Source organism: Sesamum indicum, linkage group LG11 (assembly GCF_000512975.1).
Source record: "Sesamum indicum cultivar Zhongzhi No. 13 linkage group LG11, S_indicum_v1.0, whole genome shotgun sequence".
NCBI classification, from domain to species: domain Eukaryota; kingdom Viridiplantae; phylum Streptophyta; class Magnoliopsida; order Lamiales; family Pedaliaceae; genus Sesamum; species Sesamum indicum.
This window is the reverse complement of record NC_026155.1, coordinates 13,678,929-13,691,074: the sequence shown is the minus strand read 5'-3', so window position 1 is coordinate 13,691,074 and position 12,146 is coordinate 13,678,929. Positions and strand designations below refer to the sequence as shown.

General features: G+C 38.1%; 5 protein-coding genes across 9 annotated transcripts; 3 read left to right on the top strand and 2 right to left on the bottom strand.

Annotated features, from left to right (window-relative positions):
• LOC110012858 (STS14 protein-like) lies at window positions 111–1,414 on the top strand. The gene has a single exon (XM_020697973.1). The coding sequence runs from the start codon at window positions 217–219 to the stop codon at window positions 1,210–1,212; it is 996 nt and encodes a 331-aa protein (XP_020553632.1). The 5' UTR covers window positions 111–216; the 3' UTR covers window positions 1,213–1,414.
• Window positions 1,807–4,509, bottom strand: LOC105174384. Its single transcript, XM_011096473.2, has 2 exons — window positions 3,801–4,509; window positions 1,807–3,596 (listed from the first exon to the last, which is right to left on the bottom strand). Exons 1-2 carry the CDS (start codon window positions 3,828–3,830, stop codon window positions 2,061–2,063), a joined length of 1,566 nt encoding a protein of 521 aa, XP_011094775.1. The 5' UTR covers window positions 3,831–4,509; the 3' UTR covers window positions 1,807–2,060.
• On the bottom strand, window positions 5,121–6,496 carry LOC105174386 (dirigent protein 17-like). 4 transcript variants are annotated; one of them, XM_011096475.2, is made up of 2 exons: window positions 6,385–6,496; window positions 5,121–5,824 (listed from the first exon to the last, which is right to left on the bottom strand). In XM_011096475.2, the coding sequence occupies exon 2, from the start codon at window positions 5,788–5,790 to the stop codon at window positions 5,302–5,304; it is 489 nt and encodes a 162-aa protein (XP_011094777.1). In that variant the 5' UTR covers window positions 5,791–5,824; window positions 6,385–6,496; the 3' UTR covers window positions 5,121–5,301. The 4 variants fall into 4 exon arrangements, with proteins under 4 accessions (XP_011094777.1, XP_011094779.1, XP_020553273.1 ...); XM_011096477.2 differs by lacking the exon at window positions 6,385–6,496 and adding an exon at window positions 6,308–6,378; XM_020697614.1 differs by lacking the exon at window positions 6,385–6,496 and adding an exon at window positions 6,050–6,301.
• Window positions 7,107–7,865, top strand: LOC105174702 (cytochrome P450 81E8-like). The gene is made up of 2 exons (XM_011096891.1): window positions 7,107–7,687; window positions 7,751–7,865. The coding sequence occupies exons 1-2, from the start codon at window positions 7,107–7,109 to the stop codon at window positions 7,863–7,865; spliced, it is 696 nt and encodes a 231-aa protein (XP_011095193.1).
• On the top strand, window positions 10,193–11,721 carry LOC105174383. 2 transcript variants are annotated; one of them, XM_011096470.2, is made up of 4 exons: window positions 10,193–10,528; window positions 10,648–10,762; window positions 10,923–11,203; window positions 11,306–11,721. In XM_011096470.2, the coding sequence occupies exons 1-4, from the start codon at window positions 10,494–10,496 to the stop codon at window positions 11,541–11,543; spliced, it is 669 nt and encodes a 222-aa protein (XP_011094772.1). In that variant the 5' UTR covers window positions 10,193–10,493; the 3' UTR covers window positions 11,544–11,721. The 2 variants fall into 2 exon arrangements, with proteins under 2 accessions (XP_011094772.1, XP_011094774.1); XM_011096472.2 differs by having other exon boundaries at window positions 10,198–10,528; window positions 11,324–11,721.

Genomic DNA, 12,146 nt, shown 5'->3' with positions numbered 1-12,146 from the left:
AGGTAGAGTTGGATAATGATTGGAAGAGAGGAGTGAAGTGATATGTGGATGGGCTTTAAATTTGGTGTTAATGCATTGACCGTTTTAACTTCCACTGTTAACGATGGGAATGCAGATGGAAGTTGCTTAAAAACCCATCATTCAACCAACAAACAAACAACCCTTTCAGGCTACGCTAAATTCACATTTCTTCATCCAAACACACCATTACTTCGCATGGCGTTGCTTTCCTCCTCCGGCAGCGGCGGTGGCGGGGTCCAAACAGTTCCACCGCTAACCAGAAGGAAGCAAGAGAGAGAGAACGGCCCAATGCCAAATGTTACGATATTTCTCGGTTTCTTCATTATAACGGCCGCGCTAGCCGCCTCCGCGGGGGCGGAGGTGGTGCATTCCACCCCGAGAAGCCAGCTGAAGAGGCGCCAGCCGGTGAAGCCCCTCCCACCAGTGCCTGTGTTCGTGCCGGTCTTAAACTGGGAGCAACAGGCGTATGTGAAGGCCCACAACGACTTCAGGCGGAAGGTGAACACACCGCCACTCGGTTGGAGCGCCAGCCTGACGGCGAGCGCACACGCATGGGCGATGCAACGCCGGGGGGACTGCAACTACCGGCTGCACTCTCCCAACAAACAAGGAGAGAACATTTACTGGATGAACTACAAGGAGTTCACCCCGACGGATGTGGTGCAGAGGTGGTTCAACGAGTCCAATAACTACGATCACAATGCCAACGCCTGTAAGTGCGAGATGGAAAGAGAGGGCTGCGAATGCGGGCATTACTTGAATGTGATATGGAGCAGCACAACACAGGTCGGCTGCAGTGGCGCTGTTTACTGCGATAACCAGAAGGGTGTCTACGTTGTGTGCCAATACAGTCCTTCCGGCGGAACCCGCGGCGTCAACCCCTTTACCGGTGCATTGCTATCAAGTATGCCCAACAACTTGAATATCCCTAAGCCAAATCCTTTTCCTGCAAACAACAATAACCCTAAGCCAACCAACAATATCCCTAAGCCAAATCTTCTTCCGACAAACAATATCCCTAAGCCAAATCCTTTTCCGGCGAACAACAATATTCCTAAGCCAAATCCTTTTCCGGCGAACAACAATATCCCCAAGCCGAATCCTGTTCCGGCAATCAATAATATCCCTATGCCAAAACCTGTTCAGGCAAACAGCAATATCCCCAGTCCCTTATTCATCAAGAAACAATAACTCTAAGCCCAGTCCCTTATTCATCAAGAAACAATAACTCTAAGTCAAATCCCTTATCCATCAAGAAACAATTAACTCTAAGCAAATGTTTATCCTACCCAAAAGAAACAACTATAAGTCGAATTGTACTGTATAGGAATTACATGGTAGATATGCAGTAAGTTGTAATACTATGTAAATGCTATTCATTGATTTTTTTCAAGACTGGAGATATTTTTTACAAAAAGCGTGGTCATACTAATTGCTTTTTCCTTGTGGAGGTTCACTGGGGGCTGTTTTCAGGTCGATATTGAATTTTTGTTTATGATGAATGATTAATACATGCTTGTCTTCGTTACTGCAAATTCTTGATCCAGACCAAAGTGTTTAATCAAGCATATGCAGATAGAGTTGCAAATGCAATCCAATAACCTTGGACTATCATGACATCAGGTTTTGAAATGATGATAATTGTGCAAGTTGTCTTCAGTGATTTATAAATTGCTGAACTAGAGCATGATGCTGATGATCTGATTTCAATTTCTGTTCTTTGACATTTTCATGAGGTATGGTAATAGAAAGAAACCAAGAATTACAACTGACAATTGATAAACAAAATGAATGCGGGGATAAAGTGATAATAATTCCTCAATCATGGTTTGTCAAATCATCCTGCACTAACAAAAAACCTAGCACTTAATACACAAATTTCCAATTTCAAAAGCCATCATTTGGAAGTTGGCAGCTTTTCATGCACATGATATGCCAATTCTCAAGTCAAAATTCTGCTGTTTCAGAAACATATTGCAGTTTCTGTGCTACACTAACGTCCGATTAAGTCATCTCTACTGGAAATTCTGGACAAATGCTCAATTTGCATCAGATGTAGACCCCTTGGTTTTCATAGAAGTATCATATTCGACAAAATCTTCATCTTCTCTATCTTGGTGCAAGTAAAGCCACAAACCCCATTTTCCAATATACGCTACAGAAGGATCAACTTCACAGTGTAACCTATCCAGAGCTCCACTCACAATTTGCTTCACTGTTTTCTCTGATATATTTTCAATAACATACTGTGAGTCTCTTATTAAATCACAGATATCAGCTCTTGTTCCCATACCTCCAGGCAATCTTGTTGCTGCATCCCTCACAAGACTAAGCAAAGAAAACTGAGGTGGCCGGTTGGCCTTAAATATGTAATGACCACGAGATTTTGCAAATGCTTTATTGCTGTGATTCTTTCTCAGTGGTGCCACTGCAGATTTTTTACCATCCAAGGAGGTATACAGAAAACCGCTGTCAGGAATCATGTACCTTATAGCTTCTTCCCTATGGAAATACGCTCTTATTTCTTTGCAACTTTGGCCGATTGTACTTTCGTTTAACCTTTTTCTGTTGTTGAATCTTGTATGGAAGTCTTTCTCTCGCATCAACTCCCGAGGAGGTTCAGGAAGGCCTGCAACGAGCTTTAGTATCGGCTGCATTCTTCTCAGCCAGATGGAAAACTGGTTTACCAACTTCAATAGGTTTTCTTGCAGAAGACCCCAACCCATGTTATGGTTTTCATGTTTCCAACTGCAAGGTGCTGGACCTATCCATTGCCATTTTTTCCTCAATCTGTCATATACTGCCAGCGGTTCCCATGAAAATATCTTCAGGACTCCTTTTACTAATTCTATAAGTGGCTCCTGACACAGCAGAATACGAGGATCTCCAGGCTTGGATCTCACACGCTGCACAATTTGATTAATGTCAAGAAAAGGCAGGTTCTCTTCCCTAATTTCTTTGTAATAGACGATACCAACAGGGCTTTTATCGTTGATCATTTGGTTGCTACAGTCAAGAGGTTGTCCAAACCTAAGTGCATGCTCTACTGGGAGTGGAGTGGTTAATGCAGCTTGAACAGCAGAAATGAGATGTATAACGGAGAATGAAAACTCAGCAGGGTGCGTTGGACTAACAACAGGGGAGAGCTGAAAACCATTTCCTGATGGGATTTTTATTGTTTCTGAATTGAAAGTAGGTCGGAGATGTGATCTGACTAGAGAGCATCGGCACCTGGAAGAAGTTCCAGTGCTGAGTTTCTCTGGTGCAGTACGCAAATAGTTCTGTCTACTTAACCTCTCTGTAATGGCATTATTGCACAAATCTTGAACGCAAGAGCTGTTATGATAATTAGCATCACCATTGACTGGGCTAAAACACTTAACTTTTCTCCGTGATCCACGTGTAGAGCCATCTCCCAAAGATTTCCTCTTCCCCAGCTTAGCTTCTGGCATTGTGGTAGTTACCCCATTAGCCAGTTCATATAAAGCTTCAGCAGCATTCAACTCTTCCTCACTGAGAATTCCATCTGATGGTTTTTCAGAAAAGTGGGTGTTTCCCCTCTGTCCTATACTTTCCTGAGGGCCAAAGATCAAATCATCAAAGATGAATGCAAGAGCCTAAACAAACATAAAGCTGATATCCTTCTACAGTTCTACTCACACACAGGTACATTTTTTTTCAGTTTAAGTCTATTAAATTATTCAACATTTGGTATTCACAGATTACATTCTAACAGAGAAGACATTATGCATTGCAGTTAGCAAAAGACATAGACTTACCAGAATGTGGAAAGCATCACAAGTCGGCATTCTTTGGTGAAATTTACCAGATTTCTATACATTTGAAAGAGATATAATGTGTTAGAGAGACTCAGAATAGAAAGTGCGGTACAAGGATCATGAGCAATGCTGATAAGTCATACTAATATGTGAAAGATATGATTCATGCTGACATTTCCATCTCTACATGAGTCTGTACCCAATTGTATTCATTGTATTGGCATGCACAAACACGGACTATTTTCGCATCTTTATATGTTTTCTATATTACAAAATTAATCACAAAGTTGCTCTCCACATTTACAAAATTAAGAAAGACATGAAAAGAAGAAATTAAATCTATCAAAGGCTTTAGGATGAACGTCCATTTGGTCGAAATAACAGTAATTTAAGGTCGTGCAAGAGAAAACAAGGATCACAAAAATAAATCTTTAACTTACAAATTCACCCTTGCATGTGCAAATAAAGCACACTGAACAGAGATTAGTGCTTTCTCAAATACATAACAACATACATTTAAAGAGATTCATTTTTCCATTGGAAAACAGATTAAAGACAAAAAAGAGGAAGATGATGCAGAAACTTAAGTCAGAAAAGTTTAGAAATCGAAAAGAAAACTGTTATTAGTCAGTCTCAAGAACAGTAGTCTGTATCGACAGAAAACCACAAGAAACATGAAAAAAAGAATCTGAATCAAGTATTCTTCTTTTGAAGAGAGAGAGAGAGAGATGTATGAAAATGGCAATGAAAGCGAAAACTGAACTAAAAGGTCGAAATGAAAAGAAAGAAAGAGCAGATAATGAATTACAGTGATATACATACATGAAATCGAATGTGAATTTTGGTCTCAGTGAATAAGAAGAAGAAGACAGAGAAAGAAGAGTGAGTGAGGAAATAGAGAGAAGAATGAAGTCTTTATGTAGAGGAAGACGAAGGGACGTAAAAGAGACATTCGCATTTGGCGATGAGATGAGTTTAATTGGAAAGACATAAAAGACAGCAGATCTTATATTTGTTGCTTTACACAATAATGAAATTTAAATACAAGTGATGATATCAATAAATTGTAACATTTTATCGGATTAACCATTTATTCAAAAGATAGATAAAAAATGAGATCTGCAAAGCACGCTATTAGGTAATTTACTCCAAGAGTTTGAATGTGTTTGGGGTTCTTTTCTTTCTCTATGTTTTTGTGTTATTTGCTTCTTTATTACGTTTAACATTGCGATATGCTACAAAACAAGCGTGATCTTTCTTGTTTCATTGTTCACATTTCAGAAAAGAGACGACATACTTATGCAATATGCTTCCCATATAGAAACTCCACATCTCACCCAATTTCCATAAAAAGTTCTGCAAACATTTACAAGTGCGATCATGGTATCTTGTCGGGAATTTCAACAACGGGCGACCTGATTTCTAATGCTTGCAGCATTCTACTACATACGGACTCAACTTATCAACCTTACAGGTGTAGAAGAAGTACCAAGGTGCTTCTTTAAGAAGCATCATTCTCCTTCTCCTTGCCCTTGCCATCATGGGAACTATTTCTCCTAGTCCCGACCTTACTTCTTGTAGGCTTTTGAACCAACTTCTGTCTCTTCTTGATGATCTTTATCGCCAACGTTTTCAAAGGGATATTAACATCTAAAGGCACAAGAACTTCCATTAACTCATGCCACTCAAGATCTTCAAAATCACCATCTTCATATACTACTCTATACCAACCCATTTCCTTGTCAAATTGGGTTACTTCACCACTAAAGAACCGGTCCCCAAACAACTTCCGAACTTCCCTTCCTTCCAACCATTCCCCAAAGCCAGCAAGTTTTTGCGGCTGTGAATCAGTAACAGCACAAGGAAGGGTATCCGTATCCCTTGACAACAAGGGAGGCAGGCCGTTTATCACAATGGCTGGTTCACCAGGAATCTCAAAGACTTCGGCTGATGATGACTCTATAAAATCCACATTGCTTTTGTCCTCCATTGCCTAATGCCCCTTTCGTGAAAAAGATCTCAATCTACAGAGCAGAGAATGGAATCAGTGCTTTCTCCATAAAGGGCAACCAACAGATATATCAACAATCGATATTACATTCGATAACTTACAAAGACTGATAATAGCATAAAAAACTGAAAATTTCCCTAGCTTGGACTTTCAGAATAAGAAAAACAATCCTACATTTGCAGTGTCTCTTGCCTCAAGAATTCGACATGATCGATAACAAAATAAGAATCATACATACCCAGATTGATTTGATTCAATCAAAGAGGAAAAAATAGTTCAGAAAAGAAAAAAAAAACAGCTCTTTAATCAGGGGACCCCTCGTTACTTCTCTGACCAGAATCAAGGAAATTCAACCAAAACCCTAAATCTAGACGCTTGAATTCATTGCACCATGGAAACATAATATAAGGACGCATCAGCACAAAAAGCAGTACACAGAAGAAACTAAAATTCGACATAATTTCAATCTTGCAAAGAACAGGAAAAATCCGCTAACACGTTCACTAAAGACCGTCAAACAGACGAGCGTCAAGAGAGTGAGACAACAAACGCCAAAAGGCATAGTGCACAAACCTTGGAGGGTTTTATCAGTTTTTGTGCAGCTCAAAGGCCGCCCAGTTGGAGAAATGAATTGGACCCCGACAGTTTAACGAGTTCTGTGAGAAGTGGAGAAGTCGCTCTTCACTCGTATTCAATTATTAAAGTCGCTTATTTATTCCAAACTAAAGCGCGGTTGAGAGCCTTTAATGGGCTGGGCTGGTCTGATCTGACCCAATATGTCTCTATATTGGCCCATCTAATTTAACTAAACAATAATAATACAATATTGGGTCAAGAATCTTAAGTCTAAAAATAAAGGCAGCAAACGTCAACCAACACCAAAACTTTTTTCTATAATTTTTTTTAGAAAATAATTCCAAAGTCGTGGAAAACTTGAAAAATCTTTTCTTTATTGTACTTGTTGTCTTTCTTGCGTTTACGGCCAATCTATCTCATACTAAATACACAATGTTTGGTTTCAATGAGGGCAACTCAAATTTCAAACATTTCAATAATCTCCTAATACACATATTCAAAAGACTGCAATTTACATATATATTATACACAAGGGAAAAGACTATAACCGTCCACTTATAGAAATGCACACTCTTGACTCCACCAACTAAAATTCCACAACAGTCCCCCACTGTTCCATGATATCGTCCAAATCATGTCTCATTTGCATTACATACTGTATATAACAACGTCCGTCCCTCCATATCCCTTTCCCCCATATATCAAATTGATAATTTGGAATGGAAATTCAACTTTGCTTCTACATCTCTCTGGTTATACTTTTGGCCCTTCATAGCATAACCCTCCATTTACTGAACAAGCTTCAAAACCTGCCTCCCAGCCCCTTTCCGGCCCTCCCTTTCATTGGCCATATCTACCTATTGAAGCAGCCCTTCCACCGGAGTCTGTCGGAGGTGTCGAGGCGATACGGCCCCGCACTCTTGCTACGGTTGGGCTCCCGGTCTGTTCTTCTCATCTCGTCTCCATCTCTAGCTGAAGAATGCTTGACCAAGAAGAACGATTTGATCTTCGCCAACCGACCCAATCTCCTCAACGGCAGATATTTTGGGTGCAACTACACGAGCATTGCTTGGTCCCCGTACGGGGAGCACTGGAAGAACCTCCGGAGGATTTCAGCAGTGGAGCTCCTGTCGTCTCAGAGGATACAGATGCTTTCTAACATCCGGGCGGACGAAACTCTAACCTTGGTCCAAAAGCTACTTCATGTCACGAGGGAAGACCCCGACAAAGTCTTGGAAGTCAAATCAGCTCTTTTCGAGTTCATGTTCAATGTCTTGACGAGGATGATCATGGGAAAAAGGTACACATATCTGTCTATCTTGTGTACGACACATAGAAAAATGATTCAATACTTAATGAACAGGTATTATGGGAAGAAGGTGGAGAAGTCAAAAGAAGCCAAAATACTGGAGGAGATAGTGAGTGAGACGTCGAAGGTGGCATTCCAGACGAAAACGTGGTGGATTTCCTGCCGGTGATGCGCTGGTTTGGGTACAAAGACGTGGAGAAGAAGTTGAATTCGATACGAGAGAAGAGAGACAAGTTTATGCAAAGTGTGATCGAAGAACATCGAAGATTTAGAGGTGAATCGGGCGATGCTGCAATCATAATGTCATCAAAGACGACAACAATGGTGCAAGTGCTGTTGGGTTTGCAGGCATCACAACCCCAATATTACACAGACCAAACCATCAGAAATCTTCTCTTGGTACGTAACATTTTGGTAACTATATATAGTTATGGGGCCAAAAAGCAAGTGGGCCTTGACTTAGAGGACTACTGGGCTCAACACAAACACCCAAAATCTTGAATGCCGCTAGCCAGCCCATTACTTACAACATATATATATATATATATATATACAAATTTAATTATACACAATTTTTTTATTTATTCATATTTAAACTATTGATTTAAAATAGATTGAATCTACACTGTTAATTTATTAGTTAAACTTGGAACTTAGATTTATCAAGATCCAACGATTATTAAATAAGAATATAAAAGTTATTTTAAATTTTAAATTAAAAAAATTTAAAAAAATAGAAAAATGTGCTTGTGGTACATGATACGTGTCAGGGGGGTCATTTGCTCTATTTCTAATAAAATAGGGAAGTAAATTATTTTTTTTTCCCACGATAGGTAAATTACATTTAACCCTCTACTTTTGTGTGTGTGTGTGTGAATTTGTGTTCAATAGTCAGAAAATTCTTATAAATTATGTTTAGACGAACTAAATGAACCACATAGCATGTGTGATACACTTGTCATATGATTAGTTATTTTTTTTTAAACTATACACTAATCAGACCACAAATATTTGATATTTATCAAATAATTGATTCGAATTCAACCAAATCCAATCAGAATTACAATTTCCTTTAAAAATAATTTGAGACAATGTTTAGAACAATAAAAAATAATTAATCAACTTTTTTTTTTATAGCTTTATAGATGGCATAAAAAAATTGGTGAAATAAAAGCCATTATAAAATGGATGATGCACAATATTGCATGGGAGTGGACACCAACAAAACAAACAACCATGTGAAAAAACACTCAAGTCAGAAATCCCATCACAATTCACTGTCTTCTCCTTTCATATGCAAACATTCTAAAATGGCCTCCCTCTAAGCTGGATATTCCATTTCTCACACAATTATTGTACACCCCTTTTGTTCTCTACCTATTTGTATTTTCTCTCAACTACACTACTTTTGACATTTTCTGCACTTTTAACTGTTACTTGTTAATTTCCTTGTGATCCCAATTGCACTAACCAAAATGTTGTTACAGATTCGTCGTAAAAACAGTCGGGACATTATATGATCGCTCGTAAAAATTTAAGAATGGGTCAAAATCTTGATAGTTTGACTTAAAAAGTTCGTACTTTTATGGGGCAAATTGTAATTTACCTACCTGTGATACAGGAAATAAGCAATTAGCCCCCTTGTAAAAAATAAAATAGCATTTGTCCCTTTCAATGTTTAACAGTGATTCACAGTACCCCTTCACGCAAATGATGTTATGTCCGCGCGAATTTTTTTTTTTTTTTCAAAACAGTCGGATCTTATATAATATAAATCAACAATTCATATTTTATCTATATTAATCTAAGGTCCAGATCATATGTTACTTAATCTATGGCCAATATCTTATTTTTTCAAATCAACGGATGAAGTCTAATCTCATGTATACTATTTACATATAAAATTTATAAAAATACAAATAATTAAAAAAAAAAAAAAAAAGAAAAATAGATGATGCTTGAAGCAAGCAAAACTGGTTACATATGTGTATGTATATTTTATGTATTATTCCTTATATAAATTTATTTTTATAATTTTATAAATTTATAATAAAGTTGAGCCATATGGTTTGTATATCAAATATAGACCGTTGATTTAAATTAGAAATGAAATAGACCATCAATTTGTTTATTAGATCTGGACCGTTGATAAGAGTATAATGGTCATTTTATAGCAAAAAATAAAGCAAAATTGCACTCAACGCACGTGCATTACACCACTCACGTGAAGGCAGTATTTTGCATCTTTTTTAGACATGAGAGCTAACTGTCTATTTTTTGTATCACGGATAGGTAAGTTACAATTTGTCCAATTTTTACGTGTTATTTTCTGGATTCGACCTATAAGAATTATTGGAAATGTGAAGTAAGTAATCATCCTGGTAATGAACTAAAAACAAAAGTAGAATAATATGAATGTATATGCTATGAGAGCAAATGGTATTCTTCCCTGTTCATAAGGAAAATGTGAGCTGGACACCTATTGCTGTAATAAATGAGTAAATGGCACTTTGCAAGAGTTGGTATGAGAGCAACAGTTGCAACTTTTATGTAAAGTAATTGAGAAGACTGTATGGAGCTAAAGCCATTCATGGTGGGGCAAGGCTTCAAATCCCTGCTATAAGCATGTTTGTTTAGCCTGATCTGACAGGAAGAAAAAAAACATATAATTGAAAAAGACAAGGAAAAGGTGTTTGCTTCAGAGTTTTAGCTGATATGGGACTTCAAAAGAATACTTGGAAAACAAAACAAGTGTTTATACTGCTTCAGGGACACAGAGAGAGTTGAAGGATTGAAGATGTCTGGGAAAGAAAATGCAGATGCAAATTTGAGGTGATTTTCTCTTAAAGTTTCTTACACTTCTATGTTTTTAGTCCTGATCTCTCTGTGGTTGTGTGTGTGTGTCTGAAATGAAATGTTGATGTTTAAAATGGTTAATTCCCTTTTCTCAGTGAAATGGAAGGAGAAGATAGTCTAAGGACAGTGAATTGTTTAAGGGTGAGATTGCTTGCAGAGAGAGTGGCTTCAAGAAATGCAAGACAAGAAGCTGACCAATTGGAAAACAAGGTCTCTCTCTCTCTCTCTCTCTGCGTTGTGTGTGTGTGTGTGTGTGTGTTGATGTGGACATCAAACAGACCGTGAAGACATCTCTACTGTTGATGAAGTTGAGTTTGATTGTGAATTACATCTGTTTTTCCTTCTATCTACTTCCAACTGAAAATCACAGTTGTTAGAACTGGAAAACCTGCTGAAGGAAGAGGCAAAATCAAGAAACAGGGCTGAAAAGAAGCTGAAGTTCCTGATGAAGAGGCTTCAATCCATGAGCATTCCGTATGCCACAGATGAATCACAACACTCTGGATTGCTGGACACGACTGACATTTCCTCTGCATCATCCTTAGCTTCATCAGGCACAAAACAACCAGAAAAAGGCGAAATTGTGCAGATGAACATCTCAACAGTGTCTGAAAGTCGAGAATCAAATGAGCATGTTAAATCCTCAAAAGGGTCTGCAAATTTACAATCACAACATAGTTGGAGTGTCTTTCTTGTTTGATCTTGCACGATTACTATATCTCAGTCATACTTGATGCTGTTTGTTTCTAATAGAGATTTCGCCTATCGTAGCAACGGATGCCTTAACCAAGAAGATGGTCACGATCCCAACAACCACCTGGACAATTCGATGGCATTAGTTCCAGTTGATGTTCCGCAGAAAAATCAGACCATTGATCCAGAAGTTCTTGATATGACGGTGAAAGAAGTGCTTGATGCACTAAGGCGTGCTAAAGAACAACTTCAAAGTTCGATGGAGAGAAGGCGCATGAGCATGATTAAAGTTGGTTAAAGTAATATTCAGCATTTATTTGCCTGAGTTTATAGCATAGATTGTTTGTCTCTTGTGTGGATGGATATATATATGTAGGAGAAGGAGAGTGCTTGAACTGAATCAACGGCTCAAAATTCATATGTAATTCAGACTGTTGAACTACTGTAATGGGATTTCTGAGTCTTGTTCATTTAAAGCATCTAGCAATCAACAATTAACCTCGTCATGGATCTCTGTATTAGTTTTATCAGTGTGGTTAAAACTCGAAAGAGCTTCCTTTTGAGGGGAAGAACCAAAGCTTTAGTGCATCATAACACAGTTCAAATTCTAAATCAAGATCATGCAAGTGAGATGAATGGCAAATGTTGGTCAAAAAGAACTCAAGAAAGGTCTGGTCTTGCCCTTTCTTTCAACAACAAAGAGTTGCCGCACATAATAATGATTCATCAAAAGACATCATTAGTCATGGAAAAAGTGTGTTGCTATCACTCAAACTCAGTTGTTTTCCTGTGAAACCAAACAAGAAAAGTAACATTTCCAATCATCGATAGAATGGATCCCGAGCCGTCTGTTAACAAGAATTTAGATAATTAATTTAATTTATTTTGCAACCCCATCTGT

Coding starts and splice junctions, on each gene's coding strand:
- LOC105174702 (XM_011096891.1), top strand. CDS start 7,107: ATGGAAATTCAACTTTGCTTCTACATCTCTCTGGTTATACTTTTGGCC. Junction 7,688..7,750: donor AGGATGATCATGGGAAAAAG/GTACACATATCT, acceptor CTTAATGAACAG/GTATTATGGGAAGAAGGTGG.
- LOC105174383 (XM_011096470.2), top strand. CDS start 10,494: ATGTCTGGGAAAGAAAATGCAGATGCAAATTTGAG. Junction 10,763..10,922: donor CTGACCAATTGGAAAACAAG/GTCTCTCTCTCT, acceptor TGAAAATCACAG/TTGTTAGAACTGGAAAACCT. Junction 11,204..11,305: donor CATGTTAAATCCTCAAAAGG/GTCTGCAAATTT, acceptor TGTTTCTAATAG/AGATTTCGCCTATCGTAGCA.
- LOC105174386 (XM_011096475.2), bottom strand. CDS start 5,790: ATGGAGGACAAAAGCAATGTGGATTTTATAGAGTCATCATCAGCCGAA.
- LOC105174384 (XM_011096473.2), bottom strand. CDS start 3,830: ATGCCGACTTGTGATGCTTTCCACATTCTG. Junction 3,597..3,800: donor GTGATGCTTTCCACATTCTG/GTAAGTCTATGT, acceptor TTTGGCCCTCAG/GAAAGTATAGGACAGAGGGG.
- LOC110012858 (XM_020697973.1), top strand. CDS start 217: ATGGCGTTGCTTTCCTCCTCCGGCAGCGGCGGTGGCGGGGTCCAAACA.